Genomic DNA, 11,853 nt, shown 5'->3' on the forward strand with positions numbered 1-11,853 from the left:
ACAATTCTTATGCGGTCAAATGTACTTGTTGCTATATGCCTGAAGAGAAAACATATTTTACACTCTGGAGGCATAAGCATCTCATTTTTTTTTTTCGTTCCTGTTTGCGGCATATATCAGAAAATGCATTTCATTACCGCAACGGCTGAAACTATTGTTTGATTACGCTTACCAGAGTATGAACAGCGGAACTTGCTCACTTTTTTTATAGGATTGAATGCACTTCTTCATCAAACAAGATGGTTTAGGAGAAATAATCTCAGTGCGCAAATGTGTTTATTCTATGTGTCTTAGCCTAGAGCTAGAGAAATGCCTAGTGCGAGGGATTTTTTATACAATCTTAAAGTGTTGTTGGATTTACTACAATAAGAGCAATGTCTTGTATGAATGAGACGAAATGGATATTTAGTTCTCGAGAACAAATCTGTAGCGAGGTTTGCCTTCACGGAAATCTTCAATGGCCTTGTTGACCTCGCTCATGGGATACTTTTGAATCCAGGGCTTGACGCCGGTCTTATCGGCAAACTCAAGCATCTCCTGAATATCGGAAGGAGAGCCAATGATGGAGCCGCACAAGGTGATTTGTCTAACAGCCAAGAGACCGGCAGGGATACCGGCAAGAGGAGCTTCAGGCAAACCAACCAAAATGAAAGTTCCGTTGGTCTTGAGAAGATTCAAGTTGGCAGGCCAGTCGAAGTGACTGCTGTATGCAGTGCAGATGATATGGGTCAAGGTGGAGTTGTGTTGCTTCATTTCATCTTTGTTGGAAGTAACGACATAATCGGAGCAACCAAGCTTAGCAGCATCTTCGCGCTTCTTGTCTGAGTGAGAGAGAGCAACGACTTCAGCGCCCATAGCCTTGGCCCATTGGACGGCGAAATGTCCCAAACCACCAATACCAATGACGCCAACCTTGGAACCCTTGGTAACACCATAGCGCTTGAGAGGGGCATAAGTAGTGACACCAGCGCAGAAGAAAGTGGCAGCGATTTCATTAGACATGTTTTCGGGGATCTTGAAAACGAAGCGGCTATGACCTCTCCACTTGTCTGCATAACCACCATACGCTTCTTCACCAGTGGGCCACTTGGAGTTGTAGGTGAAGGTAGCTTTGCCGGAAGAGCAAGTGTTTTCGTGACCGCTCTTGCAGTCATCACACTCTCCGCAAGAACCTGATTGAGCACCAACACCAATACGATCACCAACCTTGATGTGAGTAACGTTCTTTCCAACAGCTGTGCAAACACCAGTGATCTCGTGTCCGACAACACAAGGATAGTTGGTTGGACCCCAGCCAGAGTCTACATGAAATGATAAGGTAAGTATGTAATGCTTAAGAATCGATATGACCTGACCATGACATCTACTTACCGATAGTATGGATATCACTACCACAAATACCACAGTGAGTGATTCTCATATCAACATCGTCGTCTTGGAAAGTCTTAAGAGGAAGCTCCAAGTTTTCTAATTGTTTACCTAGGAATAGGGCGAGGCTTAGCACTTTTGATCTTTCATTGTTTTCGTATATGGTTACTACATATAATAGACATTAAATCTTACCCTTTCCGGTGGAAGCCCATCCGTTGAGGCTCTTTGGGATGTTTTCGCTTGAAGATGGCATGCTATACTACGAAAAAGAAAGTATTCTGATGTGATGTCTTTAAAAACCAAATCGACTCTTTTATATCCGCTTAAAAGTTTCCAGAACGGTGTTTCATTTTGCTGGACTTGAAAAAAAAATAAAACCGACTAATGATAAATGAATGAAGTTCCGTTCACGGCGACAAGGCTTGCGTGGCCTTAGAATTTGTCAGCGATATGGCTACTTTTGAACAATTTCGTTTACTCTTCTGGAACAGTACCCCGATTCACGTCAGTATCATCAGTCTTTAAAGCTATAATTATATAAAAAAAAAACATCAATATCAACTATGAAATTGCTATTTTATATCGCTAAGAAACACATTGCAGACAAAAATCTAACGAACACAATGCTAAACGCTGCACTCAAAGCGTCTTCAAATTACTGTGATTTGGAAGACAATTACGTCGCCGATCCGTCACGGCTGACCAGATTTACAGGATCGAAGCACTTACTTATCAGGTTACCAAAATGGAAAAAAAATCATTGTTTCCGCTGTGACGTTTAGCTGCAAATCGATTGTTTTTTTTTTTTTTTTTTAATCGCGCTTGTCAACTGAAAGGTTTATCCGAAAAGCCAGTTTCCAATATGCAAGGGCGTATCCCTAAACTGCCTTCTTCATATTTGTCATGTTGGTACACGCAAGCTCTTTTGACGAATACCTTTCTAAACATGTTATGAAACTGCCCCTCTCTAGTGGCCATACATTACTTTTCAATTGGTAATCGTATGGTTGCGCGTCCATTATCCACCTAACACCTCGAAGTCATCCTGTTTGATTTTCAGGTGATATCACACTTTCAAATGATATTTTTTATTACCAAAAGATAACGAACAACCCAAGAAAGCGCGGTACAAAGCATGACAGAGTGCGTTTATTTGAGCTATAAAAAAATACGGACATTAGTACTGGGGCCATCCATGCATCTCCCATTATATCCAATGTTTGACTTACCTTCTTCTTGATACGGAGCTGGTTGGTGTGACCGCACTTCTTCTTGCGGCAGTTAGTAGCACGAGGAGGAAGACGAGCATAGCACTTGCGGCAGATCATCTTTTCGCAGTTGTACTTGGAAGCAAGAGCCTTCAAGGAAGGTTCGATGATACCACCACGAAGACGGAGGACCAAGTGAAGGGTGGACTCCTTTTGGATGTTGTAGTCGGACAAAGTGCGGCCATCCTCGAGCTGCTTACCAGCAAAGATAAGACGTTGCTGGTCCGGAGGAATTCCTAATGCGATAGAGAAAAAGAGACAATTCAGTGTCAGAGCCAAAATTCAACATTGTGCGCATTGGGTTCCACTTTTTTTTTCGAGTTGTTGCCACCATGGTCGAGTGAAAGACATCGTTGAGCACAAAAACTATTGCGAAACTAACCCTCCTTATCCTGAATCTTCTGCTTGACATTGTCAATGGTGTCGGAAGACTCAACCTCAAGGGTGATGGTCTTGCCGGTAAGAGTCTTTACGAAAATCTGCATTGCGCTGGAAATGTCGAACCAAGATGAGAATGCAAAAAACCGTAGTAAACTTTTAGTACGCTGATGTATGTATGATATCCACGATGGATGATGGATGGATGACTTTGCGTACCTCTGTTCTCGACAAAGAAAAAGGGGGAACACTGGATGGCTAGCAATACTCTACTGATGTACTGAGGGGTTCGCCGCTTCGGTGGTCACGTGGTTAAAGATTCGGCCTCTCCACTGACTTTTTTTTTTTTTTTGTTGCCTCATTTTTAAACAAAAGTCAACTCCACACAACACGGCTCTATGGATGGATCCACTTAAACATAGAAAGCCATAGTAAATCCACTCTATTTGGGCTTATAAAATCATTTCTTTTTTATTTTTGGGCAGAATTGTACAATACGGTTTATCCCTGGTCTATTATATTACAGCTAATTAGCTTAGTTATGCTTGAGCGGCATGCTTCTCAAGCTTTTTGAAAGCAAGATTGCTTGGTACTTCTTCAATGTCTTCTTCAAAGAACCGCTGAACGGCACCTCGCTTGTCGTCCACTGAAACTGCTTTGCGAGAAAAGAATGCTAATGCGTCCAAGACAGTCGTGATGTTGTTGAGCTCAGCGCTAGGAACATCCTTTCCAGTCTCTACGATGGCGTCTTTGATAATGTTGAACTTGAGAGTGGTATCTGCCAAGCTTATCTCGCTCCAGCTAGATTCATTGATATCCTTAACATGCTTTTGGACAATCTCCTTCAATGTCTTTTCGACTTCTTCAGCATCGTTCATCAAAACCTTGCTCTTCCAGCTAATACCAACACGAAGAAGTTAGCATTTACGCCGAGCACGGGTCAAATGATATTTCAAACATTTACTTACGAGGGGATATCCTCCTTGTCTTGATACTCCACATTGAAGTTCAAATCGACTTTGTCAACTGCGTTTTGCAATTGTTGGTCTGGCTTCTGTTCCTCCTGTTGTTTCTTTGCAAAGGGATTCCAGTTGCTCACTACCGCAGACTTCTCCATTCGCCAAACGGCTGAGGTGTGAAGTGCTGCTGTGTATCTGGTTCGTAGGAGAGGGTATGCCCTGACAAATGGTACTGATGAGCGAATCATGTCAAAGAATGTTGGGGGCTGAATGGGTAACAAAAAATTGAGGTCGCTGTGTTTGGCCCTCAAAATTGCAGTCACGACCTGTTTTGCTTTGAGGGTTTTTCATTGGGTGCCGTCACGAAAACTACTGGCTGGTTTGTCGATTCTAGCCAGTGTACCCCGCTTGCATTGTACCTCTAATCAAATGTCCTCTGACAAGCGTAAGGAGGCACCAAGCCCTCCTGCCAATGGTGTTCTGATCAAGCGTCAAAAGCAGGAAACTAACGAAGAGCCATCGAGTGCATTGACACTTTCAAGCTCTTCCGCTACTGGCAAAAATGTCATTGTTGGAACGGTAAATACCAATCAATCATAACTCGCGCAAATAGTCGAATACTCCTTACGGTATCTGATCGACGCATCCCTTTCAATCTACAGATAAAAAGAACATCCGGACTGCAAGCACCTGTTATGCTACTTAGTGGACACCAGGTTAGAATTCGTAGATCAAAACATTGCCTTCAAAATGACACAACCCACTAAACAGCTTTTTCGAACCGTAGGGAGAAGTATTCACGTGCGAGTTTGATCCCTCAGGACAGCATATTGCATCTGGATCTCATGATAGACAAATATGTAAGTCGATATTCAGAGTAATTACGGCAAAGCGTGATGTAAATCACATTTATCTAACTGACATCGCAACCCACAGTACTTTGGAACACATATGGAGATTGTGTAAATTACGGAATGATGAAGGGTCATACAAACGCCATTCTAGAGTTACATTGGGCAAAAGATGGCAGGTATGTGTACAAATCATGTTTACCACGGCGTGTTGTGCTCGATATTTTTCTAACTTTCGTAATAGACAAATATATTCATGTTCTGCTGATCAGACGTTAGGAATATGGGATGTAGAATCTGGCGAGCGTGTACGAAAGTGGAAGGGCCATAGTCTCGTCGTCAACTCCTGCAGTGTTTCTAGGAATACTCCAGAACTAGTCGTATCCGGTTCTGATGATGGTTGTGTGAAGATTTGGGATGCTCGAGAAAAAAATGCTGTCGAAACCTTTCAAGACGACTTCCAAGTTACATCTGCATGCTTTAGCGATTCAGGCGACATGGTGTTTACCGGTGGTATTGATAATGAAATCAAGGTGAGCCTATGGCAACCATCACTCGCTATGTCTCGACACCATTCTAACCTTTGACTTCTAACAGGCTTGGGATCTTCGCAAGAAAGCTGTTGCATATTCACTTACTGGACATGCTGACACCATTACTGGTATAAAACTGAGCCCCGATGGATCATATTTATTGTCAAATTCTATGGACAACACCAGTAAGTCCTTCGACTCTTTCTTGATTCAAACTTAGTATATGTAGCGCTGGGGTACTAATCATAGTAATTGTTGCAGCTCGAATGTGGGATGTCAAACCATTCGCTCCTGCTGATCGATGCGTAAAGGTTTTTGAAGGAGCACCCCATGGATACGAAAAGAATCTCATAAGACCTTGTTGGTCGCCAGACGGCAACCAGATTGCCAGTGGCTCCAGTGATCGCTCCGTCGTCATTTGGGAAGTGTCATCACGGAAGATTCTTTACAAATTACCTGGCCACAAGGGATGTGTTAATGACGTAGACTGGCACCCCAAGGAACCCATCCTCGTCAGCGCTAGTACCGATAGATCTCTATATCTTGGAGAAGTGAAGCCAACCCAATAGTTCATCAATGGATCCTTGTGTGGTAGACACTCTAAGGCACTGTGTCATTGCATGGCAAATGAGAATCCATCCTTGTTTAAAAAATTTCATTGTTATTTCGGAGAGGTTCACTTGATGAAGGCCACTATTTGTCAACCTATGTACAATAAATCAAAATAGCGTGATCCGCTTCAATTCACTTCAATACTGAAAGAAAGGATTGAAATATGCCAGATACGGATGGCATTGCGCTTCCCCGGGTCTGTACTTTTATGCATGCATTGGCTAGTGCTGTGGATTATGGATCAAAGGTACATGGCGGATCAATATGTAGGGCTCGGAATGCATAATGGTGCCAGAGACTGTGGTTTGCATCATGCTCAACCCTGACCAAAAGTGGATTGTAATGAACGTGTACTGCTTGCCTCCTGGACGATAAGCCTTCTAAGCCAATGCTCCTAAATGAGCTGAATCGAGACCCGGGTGACTTTGACTCCTGTTTTTGCACAGTGGACCTCCAGAATTATTTTATAGTGAGGCGCTCAGTAAGAATCGCTCTATGATCTGGGGTTCCATATAATGATAGTTGCTGTGCATGCATTGAAAGTATGCTTAGGTGCTTAACACGCTCTATAGAGAATATAGGTGCTAACAGCAACGCCATGCCACTGCGGGATGATCAAAGTGAGCCTAACCGAAAGCTTTACTATGAGCTCTACTCACTATTTGTTAGGTTATCATAATGGAAAGCTTAGTTATGTCCTGCTGTCAATAAACTTTCTGTCGATGCACTCACGGCTTTCCGATAAATTTGCTTCTTTTCTATCTGAAATCTTTGTGGACAATGGCATAAAGCCCCTCATTGTATTTAGACTGTTGTCTTTTCATACCTTGTACATAATGTGACGTATGGCCAAGGGTGCGTCTTGCCAGCTAGCACTCACATTGAGCAACTAATCCCTTAGCATTACTTTTCTGCTATTGTGTATTCAGTAGAGCTTTCTCACATATATTATATTAGGGAAAAGGTACTTCATGAACTTCCGCATATATTAACAACTATATCTAAAAGAGTCGTTTCATGCAATATTTACTGTTGTTACTAACGTTCAATTCCTACTATGATAGCCTTATTGATCGCTCACAGCGGATGGACAGGGAATATTCCTCAATATGGTTAATGTCCTTCCTCTCTTTCCTGATATACCCTGTATGAAACAGCAACTAAAAAACCAATAGGCAGTTGTTCCGTAGTCTTTGTTTGCTGACTACCTGGACTGAATAAAAGGGGTTTGCAGGATGAAGCAATGTGGATTGTCAATCTCAATAACCAACCCTTGCAGGAAGATGCCAGCCGGTCCTTGTCAGCTTTATGATGGACCACGCCAATGGACACTGGTGAAACTCAGGGATGTTTGTTTAGAGGAGTATCTCTGGATAAATTTATTCATCCCATTACTCACTAGGGGATATTCCATTTATCAAGCTAGAGAGCTAGGTTTAGCACCATAGACATACTGAGTAAATATTCTACACATCGTAGCCACGTTGAGCCCGATCGCACCTGAGAGAGTGAGCATCAATGAGCGCTAACAAGAGCAATGGATTTACATTGTTGGTTCGTGTGATTTTACTCGGTGGGTGGTTGCCAATGAGTATCCGGAAATAAAGCGGGTTCCTGAACGTGACGCCAAGTGCTTCTAGCCACGCCGTGTACTTTTCTATTTTCTTTTACCCCTTGGCTAATATTGTAACATTTTGGTCTCCTTACAAGACCGAATCCAGCTGGGGTCTTTCTGACCTTAGGCGAAAATATATAAGCATGATCCAGACAAAGCAAAAGAGAATAAAAAAGCCATGCCTGTTGCCACACTTTCCAATCACCATTCTGCACTCGATTTCAATGTCTATGCCAATATCTTCACCCACCTTCCTGATTCGCAATCGGTCAATGCCTTCCGCATAGTCAACAAGAGTTTGTTCGTCGTATCACAAAGTCCAAGTTGTATTGCGGCACATTTGATACAACGATATGGCCCATTGTTTGCATTGCATGCATTGATAACCGTCCATACACCATTGCTTCAGCGGTTTCCCAAAATTCCAGCCAGACTGTTAGAGCTCGGAGCAAGGTATCCGCGAATCTTGGCGCAACGGATTTTTCAAGGTTATGGTGGACATAAGGGGCTGCCGAAAGCCACCATCACACTTTTACTCCAGAATGCCGAGCAATGTCAAGATATCATTCATACCAATGATGACGATCAGTTACTGCTGGACGGTATGCTCACCCATTTGTCTGTAACGGAACAAGAGTTTGGTGATAGCCATCCTGGGTTTATCGGTATGCAGCAAGCTTTATTACGTCAACTTCCAGGCTACTATCCTCTCCCTGGACCTGAATATTATGGCGATGAGCGTGTACACGATCGCATTCAATTTCTTTTCTCGCATTCTGGAAATGCAGATATGGAAAAGTCTATTTTCCGCTTGGTCATTTACTGCCCTCGCGCACTAGCTGTCCTAGCACGCAACGGTTTCAGCGTGTCTAGTCCTTTGGATATTTCACTTTTCATGGTTCGATTCATACGGTACGGTTTGGAAATGGAGAAGAAACATTTTACTAGTGTTTCGCTACGCATTGCTGTACGACAGCTTGTTCGAAAGCTAGTGATCGCTATCACGGCAGAATGCCTTGAAGAAATCATTGAAACCATGGCTAGAGTTTACGACCAACAGCAGGAAGATCTGAACCGTATTGTAGTTGTTATCGACGATGAAATCGTTTGCGGTAACAGTCAACTACAACCTGTTGTAGATCAATTTTATCAACACATCAAGCGAAAGAGTTGGTGGAGATGGTAGCTTTGTCGCTGGGAGCCCATTTCCTGTATTATTACACGTTCCATTGCTTTGTACATATTCATTGTTGCAAGATCATTTTTATTTCGTCCAACTGCATTTCTTTTTCTTTTCACATGCACAACTTCAAACTACATCACATCATTACAATTTTTTTTTCTTTTCTTTTTATAAAAAAAAAGATGTAACAGAACAGAAATGGAAACGGAAAAGACTGGGGTATCATGTTGAGGAGGTTCCGGCGAACAAGGCAGGAGTCAAAAGTGGCTTTCATGAGATAGTCGCTGAACTTGGCTCCTGTTGTATGATATCATTTGAGTCGTTATCATCGTCATCGCGTTCCCATTCACGTTCGAGGCGTCTTAGTTCGCGAGTGAGCTCAGGACTTGGCATGGAGTTAGCATGCCAATCAGAACCAGCAAAATTGCTCACTTGGCCATGAACGCCTCCTTCAATTTTCATCAATTCTGCCACAAAACCAATGTTGGGCGACATGTTGGGTCTGGCTTTGATAACATGCCTGTAGGCACGACGAAGGGTCCAGCGTTCCGATTGAATAAGATAGGCTAAGACAGCTGTGACAGATCGAGACTTGCCAGCTTTACAGTGAACGTAGATAGGCTGGTGGTGATGCTTTGCATTTTCTGTAATACCGCCAATAGAGTGACGTTGAATGTATGCGTTGAGATCATTTGAACAAGTCAATGGTAAGAATCAAAAACGGTGAAAGTTTACCTATACACTCAACTGCTTCTCTCAAACAACGTTCCACATTTCGCATTTCCACCGTATCCCTAGCGGCAATTTTTCTGTACAAGAATTCTTCTTTCAGACCAGGAACATCATCGTCGCATTCTTCTGCCATATTCAGTATTCGTCTTATTTTGCGATCTCGTAGTTGCTGCATTTGCTCCAAGGTAGCGATTTCTGGCCCCACAAAGAGAAAGCCAGCGATGATTTCGGAGATGATGAATGAAAACTCGCCATCGGTGGCTGGCGGGGATCCAGCGGCCGTGCCTCGCCTTGGGCTATCGTCTTCATCGTATAAGAGATGTAGTAGGCGTTGTTGTCGATGGAGTTCGGTTGGCATGGCTGTTGGTGGGTCAGACATATGTGATTGATCGCCATCGGGTCGTCGTGTAGCAGTTTCTTCTTGAACAGGAGGACGATTAAGGTTGAGGGTAAAATCACGTCTAGAACGAGTTGCTTGGGTATCCAAGGTAAATAAGCTCATCCTCCTCTGATTGAACCCACTCGTGTTGATGCTGCTGATGGCTCCAAGAGTGCTACTGACCGATCGTCTGGGCATGGGCCCATTGGGGGTCAAAGAGAGTCTGGACATATCGATGTCAGTTGATCCATCATTACCATCTGCTCCGAAGCCAGCCTTTTCAAACTCTTCATCCTCCTGTTGACCGCTAACAAGATGCTGCTTGGATTGATCGTGCTTTTCAAACGCTTCATAACCTCCTTTGAGCCACAGGACGCGTGCACGTTCACCAGAACCGCTGACACTGTTCTCTAAAATGGCTTTCTCCAAGACACCAACAAGAGTCCACGCATGCGAGGTCTTGTCTTCTTCATCCATGCAGTCATCGTAAACGACAATGTAGTCATCTTCCTCCCGTATGGACTCCAGGTCCTTGCTAAATGCAGCAAGTCGCTTTAGGTAGCGTTGTCGTCCGTTGGGAGTGGTAATGAAACTTTCGAGGTTAAAATTGGATATGGTTCCTCTTCTATAACGTTTGATCAACAAAGTAGGTAAATTCACATTCAAGGAACCACGTATACGTAATTTTTGATAATCTGGGAGGGTTCGAACATCAATCAATAATGGTTTCTGGCCCTGAGAAAGCTTCTTGGCTAGAAGCTCGGGTTGAATGGCAAGCGATCGTTTGATGGCCAAGGAAACAAAGCCACTTGAAGAGTGTGGGTTGGTGTTGACGGTAGTGAGCTTCAGAACTGGGCGCTTGGATACTTTTCCTGTCGAGACATTTGCTGACGGTGGAAACAAGGATGCGCGTCGTGGTGAGGAAATGTCAGTGTACGATGGAATGGGGTCGTCAGGCATAGCATTCATAGAGGCAGGTCGTGAAGAAATCGGTTCTGGAACGGAAGTAGGCAATGCGGGCGTGCTTGAATTGGAATGGTTTGGATATGGGTGTCTTGGTGGTATGATATGGGGGTAACTATTCTGACGAGTTTGCTTTTGCTCTGTGGCTGCCGTCACGATCACAGGCAAGTTGATGCCGCCAGACGAACGTTTCGAATAAGCAAGTGGAAGGGTGATGCTGGAGCTGCTCTTTGAACGTTTATGCAAATAAGAGGAGTCGTTTTGATATGAAATGCGACGGGTCGGTGTACGCGGGATACGTGGGGATCCTGGTAGCTTGGGCGATGAAAATGGGTCACGAGGGGTCGATGGGATGGACCGGTTAGCAGCCTTGGTGTCCAAACTGACTGGCCTAGCTGGACTTTTCAAAGGCTTCAAACTCAACTTTTCTTGTGGGTTGAAGCTTGGGCTCGCAGGTGTAGAGGTAGATACCCGTGGCATAGGCAGCGGGTCGTCTTCCTGGAGATGGGGTGGGTGGATGGATTCTCGAGCTTTCAAAGTCAAATCTGGCGTCGATAACGATGGACGAGGTTTAAGTGCTAACAGATTTAGAAATGATGAAGACTTGTTCCCAGCAGTCGATCGGTTTTCGGCCAAATGCTTGGCTGATCTGTGGCTGCTCGAGTCGAAAACATCAGGTGATCCAAATCGTTTTAACATGTCAGCCAACTGCAGGATTGGCTTCCTCGATGGTGGAGACGCCGTATTTGAAGATTCTGCATGGCGTTTCTTTTTGCCACGTCCAAAGAACATTGGCAATGCAAGTCTTTCACCTTCTTGTCTGCAGCAAAGGGGCAAGTGTCTGCTTGAAACTTTTTCGTTTGACAGTCGGCCCAACTAAGGTACCTATCCTGAACTCCCCTAACCCCAGCGCTTTCCTTTGAGCGGCAATTGAGTTAATGAAATTCAGACATGGCTGTTTAACCTTGCTTTAGCAAAGCTGTCAAATAAAAAAGAGAACGGTATTCAA

General features: G+C 43.8%; 5 protein-coding genes across 5 annotated transcripts; 2 read left to right on the top strand and 3 right to left on the bottom strand.

The window, feature by feature from the left end:
* Positions 1-202: 202 nt before the first annotated feature.
* On the bottom strand, positions 203-1,644 carry K450DRAFT_295144 (uncharacterized protein). The gene is made up of 3 exons (XM_051593610.1): positions 1,564-1,644; positions 1,372-1,479; positions 203-1,301 (listed from the first exon to the last, which is right to left on the bottom strand). Exons 1-3 carry the CDS (start codon positions 1,622-1,624, stop codon positions 406-408), a joined length of 1,065 nt encoding a protein of 354 aa, XP_051442868.1. The 5' UTR covers positions 1,625-1,644; the 3' UTR covers positions 203-405.
* Positions 1,645-3,458: 1,814 nt separating this feature from the next.
* Positions 3,459-4,243, bottom strand: K450DRAFT_249633 (uncharacterized protein). Its single transcript, XM_051590432.1, has 2 exons — positions 3,986-4,243; positions 3,459-3,914 (listed from the first exon to the last, which is right to left on the bottom strand). Exons 1-2 carry the CDS (start codon positions 4,222-4,224, stop codon positions 3,557-3,559), a joined length of 597 nt encoding a protein of 198 aa, XP_051442869.1. The 5' UTR covers positions 4,225-4,243; the 3' UTR covers positions 3,459-3,556.
* Positions 4,244-4,337: 94 nt separating this feature from the next.
* K450DRAFT_249635 (uncharacterized protein) lies at positions 4,338-6,256 on the top strand. Its single transcript, XM_051590433.1, has 7 exons — positions 4,338-4,555; positions 4,639-4,692; positions 4,764-4,836; positions 4,913-5,006; positions 5,072-5,360; positions 5,425-5,545; positions 5,622-6,256. Exons 1-7 carry the CDS (start codon positions 4,406-4,408, stop codon positions 5,927-5,929), a joined length of 1,089 nt encoding a protein of 362 aa, XP_051442870.1. The 5' UTR covers positions 4,338-4,405; the 3' UTR covers positions 5,930-6,256.
* Positions 6,257-7,765: 1,509 nt separating this feature from the next.
* Positions 7,766-9,054, top strand: K450DRAFT_289692 (uncharacterized protein; the record flags this gene model as incomplete). Its single annotated transcript, XM_051593558.1, has 1 exon — positions 7,766-9,054. One exon carries the CDS (start codon positions 7,766-7,768, stop codon positions 8,771-8,773), a length of 1,008 nt encoding a protein of 335 aa, XP_051442871.1. The 3' UTR covers positions 8,774-9,054.
* K450DRAFT_249637 (uncharacterized protein) lies at positions 8,907-11,697 on the bottom strand. The gene is made up of 2 exons (XM_051590434.1): positions 9,506-11,697; positions 8,907-9,414 (listed from the first exon to the last, which is right to left on the bottom strand). Exons 1-2 carry the CDS (start codon positions 11,634-11,636, stop codon positions 9,041-9,043), a joined length of 2,505 nt encoding a protein of 834 aa, XP_051442872.1. The 5' UTR covers positions 11,637-11,697; the 3' UTR covers positions 8,907-9,040.
* Positions 11,698-11,853: the final 156 nt, after the last annotated feature.

The sequence above is a fragment of the Umbelopsis ramanniana genome, assembly GCF_025399195.1.
Source record: "Umbelopsis ramanniana AG unplaced genomic scaffold K450scaffold_44, whole genome shotgun sequence".
Taxonomy (NCBI): Eukaryota; Fungi; Mucoromycota; class Umbelopsidomycetes; order Umbelopsidales; family Umbelopsidaceae; genus Umbelopsis; species Umbelopsis ramanniana.

Bases quoted from the DNA above. Each gene is read 5' to 3' on its own strand.
- K450DRAFT_249637 (XM_051590434.1), bottom strand. From the start codon at position 11,636: ATGTTCTTTGGACGTGGCAAAAAGAAACGCCATGCAGAATCTTCAAAT. The intron at 9,415-9,505 runs GTAAACTTTCAC...GCGGTATTACAG, and splicing joins AGAAGCAGTTGAGTGTATAG to AAAATGCAAAGCATCACCAC.
- K450DRAFT_295144 (XM_051593610.1), bottom strand. From the start codon at position 1,624: ATGCCATCTTCAAGCGAAAACATCCCAAAGAGCCTCAACGGATGGGCT. The intron at 1,480-1,563 runs GTAAGATTTAAT...CCCTATTCCTAG, and splicing joins ATGGGCTTCCACCGGAAAGG to GTAAACAATTAGAAAACTTG. The intron at 1,302-1,371 runs GTAAGTAGATGT...CATTTCATGTAG, and splicing joins TAGTGATATCCATACTATCG to ACTCTGGCTGGGGTCCAACC.
- K450DRAFT_249635 (XM_051590433.1), top strand. From the start codon at position 4,406: ATGTCCTCTGACAAGCGTAAGGAGGCACCAAGCCCTCCTGCCAATGGT. The intron at 4,693-4,763 runs GTTAGAATTCGT...TTCGAACCGTAG, and splicing joins TGCTACTTAGTGGACACCAG to GGAGAAGTATTCACGTGCGA. The intron at 5,007-5,071 runs GTATGTGTACAA...CTTTCGTAATAG, and splicing joins CATTGGGCAAAAGATGGCAG to ACAAATATATTCATGTTCTG.
- K450DRAFT_249633 (XM_051590432.1), bottom strand. From the start codon at position 4,224: ATGATTCGCTCATCAGTACCATTTGTCAGGGCATACCCTCTCCTACGA. The intron at 3,915-3,985 runs GTAAGTAAATGT...TGTTGGTATTAG, and splicing joins GACAAGGAGGATATCCCCTC to CTGGAAGAGCAAGGTTTTGA.